This window comes from Drosophila miranda, chromosome 5, assembly GCF_003369915.1.
Source record: "Drosophila miranda strain MSH22 chromosome 5, D.miranda_PacBio2.1, whole genome shotgun sequence".
In the NCBI taxonomy this organism is placed as follows: Eukaryota; Metazoa; Arthropoda; class Insecta; order Diptera; family Drosophilidae; genus Drosophila; species Drosophila miranda.
The window spans coordinates 2,049,855-2,060,625 of NC_046678.1; the positions used below are offsets into that span (position 1 = coordinate 2,049,855).

At 40.0% G+C, this 10,771-nt stretch overlaps 1 protein-coding gene across 1 annotated transcript; it reads right to left on the reverse strand.

The window, feature by feature from the left end:
- Positions 1 to 2,659: 2,659 nt before the first annotated feature.
- Positions 2,660 to 10,070, reverse strand: LOC117189218 (mucin-17-like). The gene is made up of 4 exons (XM_033394276.1): positions 9,879 to 10,070; positions 9,000 to 9,133; positions 3,584 to 8,941; positions 2,660 to 3,507 (listed from the first exon to the last, which is right to left on the reverse strand). The coding sequence occupies exons 2-4, from the start codon at positions 9,003 to 9,005 to the stop codon at positions 3,475 to 3,477; spliced, it is 5,397 nt and encodes a 1,798-aa protein (XP_033250167.1). The 5' UTR covers positions 9,006 to 9,133; positions 9,879 to 10,070; the 3' UTR covers positions 2,660 to 3,474.
- Positions 10,071 to 10,771: the final 701 nt, after the last annotated feature.

The following is a 10,771-nucleotide window of genomic DNA, read 5'->3' on the forward strand; positions in this document are numbered from 1 at the left end:
TATATTGTAGTACAAACTGTGTGTATTGGAACACAAGTATGGGACAGTAGAAAGGTCAATATAAGTATAATTAAGTACAAAATTTGGTTTGTCTTCTTTTGAATATGCAATTTGCGGCATTTCTATTTCTAAGTTGTCTAAGATGGCCGTATTGAAGGATTCACACGACAATTATTGTTGCTTGTCGCACGTTGCTGACTGAAAGTATAAATGCTCTGTGCTCCTCTTCTGAATAGGGAATTTAAAGCTTTTCTAAGGGTGCACTGCACAGAAGGATTCACCCTACTAAACATGATTTGTAATTTTCAAAACTAATTTTAAGAATTATAAGGGGGGTAGGTAGGTAGATAATTTTAACAGAATTTTCAGCTGAGAAAGAAGTCTTTTCTTTTTTCGAGTCTTCTATTGGACTCAATTCATCTTTTGCACAAAATTCTGTATACGCATATCGTTGATTATTTGTATCCTATCCTATTGTTGCATGTTAGTTGGGTAAAGTTAGTTGCCAGAGAATATCATTTAATATTCGAACAAAATTTGGATTTTAATGCCGTTAGTCCTAGCACACACTTTGGAAAGGGAAAAAGCAATTTACTGCGCACAAATTTGTGTGTCCCGATGTGAATTGAAAAGCGTTAAAATGTGTACTACAATTTTGTAAATTGTTCTATGTTGGTGCGTTTCAGTTCACCGTATTGATGGAGTTGCTGCTACTAACTAAGGTAGTGTGCGTGTTCACGCACGTATACTCTCTTGTAAGTGTGTGTAAGACACCCTTAGAACTTTGTTTTTAGTACACATACAAAAGGCAAAATGCCAAAATACTTGTGTATACTGACGAAGCACACATGCTCAGAGAGCGAGATTGACAGCAAAAACGAGAGAATGAGAATTAAGTAGAAGTGTCTACTGCGCATGACAGGTTATAAACCATTCATTTCCTAAAAGTATGTACAAAGATAAGCTATGAAGTATTTGTGGGAGAATTGTTTAGTTACCCCTGCAGCTCGACAGCGTGAACATTTGTTAATCTAATTAAAGTTAAAATGAGTATATTAGCCCGCTTTTCAATGAACTCTGCTGAAAAGCAGATTTATAGATGGCGCCACGAACCAGCACATAGTTTTCTATTCCAATACCCTTGCAGAGGTTATCATATATAAAATGTTTGCCATATGTTAGCCTATAAGTAAATAAATTCCTGATCAGAATGACTTGCGCATTCCGTATAGTATGTGTGCCTCCTTCTCTATACAAACTTTTATCGAAACCCTTTCGTTTACCTTGCCAAATATTGTCAATCAAACAAGTTGTGAAAAAAGTCCACATTAAATACCATTTATTTTCCGAGGAGTGTGCTAAGCCCTAAACTTTGATTCTTTTTATACCCGATACTCAAAATGAGTATTGGGATATATTAGATTTGTGGTGAAAATGGATGTGTGTAACGCACAGAAGGAATCGTTTCCGACCCCATAAAGTATATATATTCTTGATCAGCATCAATAGCCGGGTCCATTGAGCCCTGTCTGTCTGTCCGTCTGCCCGTCCGTCCGTCTGTCCGTCCCTATTAGCGCCTAGTGCTCAAAGACTATAAGGGTTAGAGCAACGACAATTTTTTTTCGGGCTTCTGTGATATGTTACTGTTACGAGAATATTTCAAAACTTTGCCCCACCCACTTCCGCCCCCACAAAGGGCGAAAATCTGTGGCACCCACAATTTCAAAGATACAAGAAACATATGCAAAATCTGAACCAGAACCAGATGATTATTATAGCCAGAATCAAGAAAACAACTTCATTCTCTTTCGCTCTGTCTCTCTCTAACACACAGGTTTCATGGTCGGCTTTGCCTATTGTAAAATATGAGTTCAAGGATCTCAGTACCTATAAGAGCCAGAGAAACCAAATTTGGACATCCTGTGTCCTGTGACATCGGACCTTGACCGTTTCGTGTCAAAATTTCGCCACACCCCCCGCAAAGGACGAAAATCTGGGGCATCCACAAATCTCAGAGACTATTAAGGCCATAGCAACCAAATTTGATATCCACACTCCTGTTAGATCTCACTATAAAACGTATACCTCAAAATTTCGCCCCACCCCCTTCCGCCCCCACAAAGGACGAAAATCTGTTGCATCCACAATATTGAAGATTCGAGAAAACTAAAAGCGCACAATCATAGAGAATGAACATATCTATCAGATTCAGATCGGATCATTTTATAGCCAAAAGGAACAAATCAATTTGCAGTGGCTACGCAGACTGATTTTCTGTCTCTCTCGCACGCACTCTTTGTCGTGTCGTTTAATATTAGCGGCGTCTGCCGGAGGAGAGCCATACTGACTAAGTATCGGGTATAAATGTAGAGTTGCGGTCTCCGCAGCAACTCACAACGTTCCGCCTCGTTTATTTTTAAGGATATTTCAGTTCATTATAGTTCACTGTGTTTCTTGATAGATAATATCTATACAAATTGTGTTACGTGACTGTTCATAAATATAGATGACAGGAATGATTCATCTATCGAGCTTAAAATGTATTCATAAAATATCTCTCTATTTCCACATACAGACTCACCTGTGACGCTTGACTTTGATATTTCAGAAGTATGCTTAACTTGCGGGTCCGTTCCGCTACAGATGGACTCATGTTTATGTAGTTTGAATAAACCAAATTTTCTACACTTTTCTTCTTTCGAGTACATATCATCTTGATTGAAATTCGTTCAGCGTGTTGAAAGTGCAGCGCAGAACTGTGAAAGCCGCCACTACTAAATTGTTCCTACTCAATTGCGGTATCAGTGTTATTTGTAATGGGCTCATGCTCGCATGGGCTGCTTTTGGGGTAACATGACATACAAACGGTGCAACATCAACTCACCGATGTGTGTGTTAGATTATAAACAGGTTACATTACCCTAAATTACGAATAAATTACGAAGAAGCGGGTAACCAAGCGCTCACATATTTCGACTATTACAAGTAAAAAGGTGGTCGACATTTCGACTAAATAATACCATCTACTCAGATACCTTTCTCTGTGGGGGGAGTTGTCAAGGTGTTGTTTTATACCGTTTATGGTGTACCCATAAAGCTCGCATAATCTTCCTGCTAATCACACCGGGCCATCTATATTTCGACTGTATCTTTATAAACAAACAGATTTCCTGCAACGAGATGTTTTTTCGCAATCATTTCTACAGCAACTATATAATATAGTGGTCCGATTTCCGATTCTGATAATGGATTTCCTTTAATAGACAAGTTTCATATAAACAGACGGATATCACTGCGTCGACTTGGCTTGTAATCCTGGTCAAGAATACGTATATGTATGTATGTATCTTACTTATGAGGTCGAAGGTGCTATCCTCTGCTACCCTCTTCAAGTGTAAACAAAATAATGAATAACATGTAAACTTATATTCACATTTGACATTGATCAGTCAATAATCAGTTTCAGATAAAATATCAGCGAGCAAAACCGGAGGTGGTTAAATAATTCTTGTATATACAATATTATGTAAAAATAAAGGATATAAGAGTTTATATTGAGTATTGTTTAACAAGTTTTACTTACATTAAGCTGCATGATAATTTTGTTGTAAGCCCAATGCCAACGTTGCCGAGCTGTTATTTCGGCCTGTCGTATCACTTGCATATGACCACCAACTACTTCCTCAGTTTCACCCCGCATGAGTGGCTTTCTCTTTAGGGACTTCAGTCTTTTTAAGTCAGCGAGATCAGACAATTGATCATTTATATCTTCATCTCCAGTGACTAGGTCAGGTGACACCTGTTCTTCACATCCAATTAAATTTGATTCTGATTCTTGAAGAATGCTGTCCTGCTTTTGAACCGGACGATGTGTTGGCGTCAGTTGCAACGAAATATACTCCTGTCTAAATTTGTCTGTTTTTTGTGTCTGATTAATAGCCTCTTCGGTGGTGTCTTGTCGGGCTCCGACGCCAGTAAGGTCGATTTTATTAGCCTTGCTCCCTTCGACGATACCAACGCTCCCACTAGAGCTTTCATCTAGATAATTGCCACTGTCTTCTTCACTTTGGTAGTGTTCGTAAAGAAAGTCATCGTCCTGTCCTTCGTCAATGAAATCTAATGATGATTGATTGTTTGATAGCATCATTTTGGTTTGGTGCTGCTGTCTTTTGCTGCTGTTGCTTGGTTGCTGTTGTTGCTCTTGCTGTCTCTGCTGTTCAAGATACTTATATTCATCCTCCTCATTAAAATAGTCCTCCCGATAGTCATAACCACAATTGACGTGTTCATAATAACCATTCGGCTGACTTGACGGTGTCGTCTGCTGATGACCCATGTAGTAATCACCCTGCTCACTATCAATGCAATAACTCGGATCTTTACCGATCGGTATATCCATATCATCTATATCGGACTCATCATCAAAGATCTCAGTAGGCATTTGTTTGATTAGCAGCCCCGACTTACCATTGATGGTGGGCAGTTTTTTGCCGGTGGATCCTGCTGGCGGCACCGTCGGCAATATTTTTGCCCCATTTCCAACAATTTGGGATTGCCCGGCTCTTACCATATCTTCACGCTGGCTTTGATTACCATTCGAATATAAGTTAGCAAATAACTTGTTATCGTCAGGGCTGAAGTCATGCACTTTGATATTACTATTCTCATAATCTTCGCCAGTATTTGAGTAATGGCTTGACAGTAACTCCTGATTAGTCAGCTGATTGTTGTAATCGCTATTCACGATTGCATCAAATCCTGCGGATCCAATTTCAGTCTTCGGTGGCTTACTTGCATTAGGCGAGGACATAGCAGACACGTCACTCATATTACTGGGACGTGCCGCTGAAGATGGCACTAATGATTTTTGTGTTACAGCTGATGCTACCGAAGAGGCGCCTTGGTTAACTGCTTGTGTTGCTGATTGCATAGCAGCCGCAGCTTTTCCGAAAATGGATCCAAGCATTCCACCACCGCCAGCTGTACCAGAAGACGCACTTGTTTTTGTCGGAGCCTCATTGGGATGTGATGGGATTCCAGAATCGGTGATTTTCGATTTTGAAGCCAAGTAATGAAATGCTTCGGAAGCTCTTCCGGGCTTCATATCACTGGGTATGTCTTTATATGACTCATTGTAGCTGTAACTAACGTCGCTGTTACCTTCGACTGATGTTGGGTACGAATAGGGATGCTCTGTGAAGCCATACTCTTCATCATGGTCCAGCATTACCACGCTCACTACTTCGTCAGTTAAATTGATCTCATCATAGGTTTCCACATAACCATAACCAGGATTAGTATATGTTGTTGAGCTAAGTGAAACGATTGCATTATTGTATACATGAGACTCGTTTATGGGGGTTAGTGTCGTACTGCCGGCTGTGTATGGCTCCTCTAGCTTATATTCGTAAAGATTCTCTTCAAAGTTAGTTCCCATACAGCCAGCACTAACTTCCAAAACGTTTTCTGTTGTTGTGGGCGTTGGTAAAGCAGCAGCCACACATGTTTCAGGTTGTGTTTGCTTGCTGGAGCTGGGGCTGGAGCTGGAAAGTAACCCACCCACAGCCGGTACAAACTTAGATGCTAGGCCAAATCCAAAACCCTTTTTACTGGTTATGTTAGCCTGCTGCTGTGTTGCTTCCACGGTTGAACTGACACCACTAAAAACGCCATCCAGTCCTCCCTTGAGACCTTTGGATAGGCCGCCTAGCACACTCGTTGCCGCTGAAGCAACAACTTTGGCCTTTTGTTGCGTTGGCGTGGGTGACTTTTGGACAGGCTTATAGTATCCACCCTGACCAGAATTCAGGTTTGGTTCAATTAAGCCCACGTGATCCACCTTTTCGTTGGTTTTGCTTATAGAAATCTCCTTTTCTTCTCCGATGGTCATTTCTAAGCTATTGTCTCTGTTTGACTTTGGCGCGGCAGTTGAGCAGGTTTCACTTTCAATATGGGATATGGATGCAGTCAGTACTGTTACGTCGACATTGAAGCTGTCGTAAAAAGTATCATCGAACTCAGTAGCTATGAACACTGTTTCCGCGGGTTCGACGCTATTGATGGGTCGAAATTGAGTGTCTACTGAACATTCTGTGGTGGCAGTCGGTGCTAATGTTATTGAATTGTCCGAATCGTCAATTTTGACGACACTTTCCGATATAACAAAATCTGTTTTAGATTCCTGGCATACTACAGGATAACTGAAGTCTTTATATGTGTCCAAGTTAGACGCTGTTAATTCGGTTAAATAAGACTGCGATGGAAGCGTGCTTGTGATTGTGACGTTTCTTGAAATTTCAAATTCTGTATTTTCAGTCGGAACAATGACATCGTTAGCCACGGAAATGTTGGCCTCAGTTCCAGTGACACTGACAGTTGAGTTACTGTTACAAATCTCTAGAATGGGTTGCGGCAGTTCGGGTAACTCAAATTTCTTCATATAATCGGTGTAGGATAATATTGGGGCTGTTGATGATGTCGAAGTTAACGTTGATGGTGAAGGTGAAGCTGAAGCTTCGCGGCTAGTGATAATTGGTTTTACTGTAGAGCTAGATGCGAAAACAGTTTTTGTGAACAAATCGTCAGAGTGACTCCAACTCGAAGTTGTGAATAAGTCGTGAGAAAAATTTTTCGTTGGGGATATTGCTTCGGTTGCATGTTCTAAATTGGTAGTCTCGGTCGGTTTGCTGAATAAATGCGAATATGTGGAGAGGGGTGAGGGTGAGTCACTCAAATGGAAATTAATCGGTAGTGGTGGCGTTGAAGTCGGGTCTGCAGGCTCAGCCTGAGGTGGTTGATAATTGACGGAGCTATTCCTTGCAACAGAATATGGATTGTGTGCGTTCAATGATGTCCCAGATAAGTTTAATGAATCAAAGAAATCATCATTTTTTAGGTTTTCATGGCCGTATGAGGGATCTATTGTTTTGGTGGTGCTGACAGCAATGGTGATATGATCTTCTTCATCTTCTCTGGAATAACTAATTGCATCTAATGTATAAGGCTTTAGATATTCAGATATGTCAAAAATGGTTGCATCGGGCTTGCTAATGTGGGAGGATGATTCAGTTATGGTCGCAGCTAAAATCTCTGAGCTTGGTACTGGTTTTATCAATGATGGCTCCATTTTTAAATTCAGGTAGGAATCAGTCGATTCTTTTTCAGGAGTGCTGGCTATTGGCGAATTCTTCAGCTGCATCTGCAGACTAACACTGCAAGGCAGCTCCTTTGACGGACAAGGATGGGGTTCTAAGGGTACTGGAGGTGATACTGCCCAAGATTTCAGCACTATATCATTTTCGGACGTTGTCAAATCTACTTCATTGGTTTCCTTTTCCTTACTAACAAAAGCATAATAAGATTGCGGGCCTTGGCTTGTGTGGCTTAGTAAGTTGGTGGTTGTAAGCATCGAAAAGCTTTCCGCTTCAGCTTCCGGTGATGAGCGAAAGGCTGCTGTGTCGTCTAAAGAACTAAATGGTAATGATGTCACTGATGCAGGAGCAGTCGACGCGTTCAAATTGGGAAGTAACTTGGAATGTTTTTTGGCCTGGAATTGGGAAGTTGGCAACTTTGGGAGCTGCTTTGGACGATGATTTTTCTCTACGATGGGTGCTGAAGATTGTAATGAGGAACCTGATGTTTCATCTGAGGCTGAGGAGGCGGTTGTATACAATGTTGATGATTTGTACTGTGGCGTTGGTAGAAGTTTTGGCAATTTTCTAGTTGTCGTCGATGTCATCGTCATAGCAGTGATGGGAGTACTAGTAAGAACTTCCCCACTGCAAAACGTTGTCTCTGACCACCATCCTGAAGCTATTGCAGTGGCATTGGTACTGGTACTGGCGCCTAGTAGAGACTCCGTAGCTGTAGTTCTCTCCTCTGGTTTACTAGAGTTTTGAACTGGTACCCTAGTCTCACCAGATGCTATTACAGACGCCGTTGTCATTGCCATCATCAGAGAAATTTTACGCTGCTGCTGTAATTTATGTTGTGCGTTAGCTGTCGTGTTTGGCGGTGTATCGCTGTACGTTGACAGACTGTCCGCATTGTAGTTGCTCTCTTGGTAATGCGTGTAGTCTAATGGCAACATAGAAGTGTAAGGCCTTGCCATTTGTCCGAATGCGTCGTAAGTGATGGTCCCAGTGGCCTCTGTAGGTGGGGCCATACAAAGTGCTGTCATGGTTAGGTCACCTATAGATGGATCTTCTGCGTATGTTGAATCTGCATTTAAATCAAATAAATTTTGACTTAAACTTGAGCGCTGAACTGGTCGTGCTCGTGTTCTCGGCAAGACACGCAATGGTGCTGCTGGCACCCTATTATCTGTAAGTGCTGGTGCATAGCCAGTATGTCCATTGAGATTATTTTCGTAGACATTCTGGTAGGCGCCTGACCCATGGTCTTTTTCACTGTCATGATTGGGCAAGCAGGCACCATGGTGGCTGGTGTTTTCTCTTTGCGGGTACATATACATACCTTCCAGATCCATCTCCATTCCAATGTCACCTCGAACAGTCGACCCGTTCGCGACACCGTTACTACTATCATTTTGATTGGCCGGCAGCAAAGGCAATAATTTTGTTGAGGTACATTTTTGATTTCCATATTCAAAGCCATATTCAGCTGTGATAACCGTATTATTTCCATCCCAGTTGTCGGCAGCTTCTCCTTTCACATCTTGTTGGTCTTCCTTACTATAGTAATCTACATAGTCGTTATTATAGCTGCTATCTACATGTGTAAGTTCTGTTTCACTGGTCCAAATCCGCTCACTACCATAATTTAGTGGATGGTTTAGTGGGTTTCTTAGATCACTGTACTCATCGTAGTACTCCGAGTTATCATTTACCCTATAGGGATTATTGCTGTTGTTTGGTTGATGACTGTTTGTTGATAAGGCATCATTTTTTTCATTATAGAAGTAGTCGTGCGGTACATAATGCTGGAAGAAAACCATCCGATTATAGTTTGTTCACCATCTTTATAGTTCTGTACTTTACCGTCATATTTTAAGATGTTTTTGTTGCCAGAAGCGTAATCTGGTATCGTTTTCCAAAAGTCTTTGCTCAAAACTGATCCTATAACTGTGTGGCATTGTAGCGTCGCCCTACCATCAGAAAATACACATAAATACCTATGGATAGATTACGATGGAAATATCATTATTTAATCAAATTTTATACGTGCTTTGCAAGAAAAAAGAAAGAAAAGAAAAGAATTGTAACTAACAAGACACTTTTAAAGGACTATCAGGATTATTGAGATACATTCATTAGAAACCACAGAAGCCGGCCACTTCATTCATACACATATATACATACATATGTACCAATTTGTTTAGCATAGATCCCGGTTACCGAAACATTTCCACGATTTACTTTGTTGTATACACTTTACTAAGCAGCACCAGCACGTTACAGAAACATGTGCATGTTCAGCTGTGCATTAGTCGAACATATGTTGTTGATAATCAGAAATCATAAGATAACACAAAATACACTTTGTATAACCTGTCTGCATATGTACATAAATACATATATTTAATCAAGTGCATTCGAATTGGCACATACATATGTACATATGCATGCACGTACCGTACCACTAGGCTGGGCTGCACACCCACACATTCAGTTATTCACATTCAATTCTAGTTATGTTTTTGTTATGCATCTGCATATGTACTTATATTTATGTATGTATGTACTTTTTTAGAACATATTGCATGTAATAGGTTATTCATTTTTATTTATTTAGTTGCATTTTTCAAGAATTTTCACATTTGGTTTGATTTATTAATTTCTATTGGATTAAAATTTAACCATTTGTGGTTTTGTTTTTTATAGAATTTTGTTTTATTACAATATTTATTTCAAACGCACCGTTAAGAACATTTGTAAGCATCTTATTTAAAAACTTTTGCGCTGTTTAGCTTATGCGTTAATTAATTAATCTTCCCACCATTTTGAAATTCTTTATGTTTAGCTTCGTTTTTCTTTGTACAGAGCAACTGAAAAATGATTATTTTGTATTGTATAATTCGGATTTAGTAAAAAAAACACCGGACATGCGCACAAGAGAAAGAGAATGACAGTAGCTGAGAGCTTAGATGTCAACGCTATTCGAAGAGAATTGGACTACAGCTGTCAGTTGTTGAATGTTGCCACATATCGGATATGTCAGATGAGTAATAGGCATGACATACATACTAGTACTTGAGCCCCCCCCTAAAACCGTTATGACCAAGCATTCCGAATAATTTCTAAAACTATTTTAAGACATCGTTGGCCCATTAAAGATTTCTATGCTGCCACTGCTCCTCAAAAACCAAGCGCGTACCCGAATTTATTATTCTATAGTATACTACTGACCCGGCAAACGTTGTTTTGCCATGTATATTATTTCTAGGAAACATTTTTTAAGTTCAATAAAAATAACTATAAGTATTTGGGGATTTTTAAAAATCTATGAGATTCGTTTGGCATTGGCAGCAATGAGCCCACTTTGTGATTTGTGGCCTTTGATTTTGAACGTGGAATTAAATTGTTGACCGTTTGCAGCAATATTGTTAACTACTTCTGTTGCTCCAAATGATGTCATTTGGAATCATGAATTGAATGTGCGAATTGAGTTCAAAAACATGCTAGAATCTGGATCTGTACCAATAAGTAAACCGTGCAATGGTTCAGGTGGTGTTTAATTTTCGGTTATTTGTACTTTTCCTGATGAGCAACACATCCCAACATAAATTTGAGTGCATGACAATACGGTCATT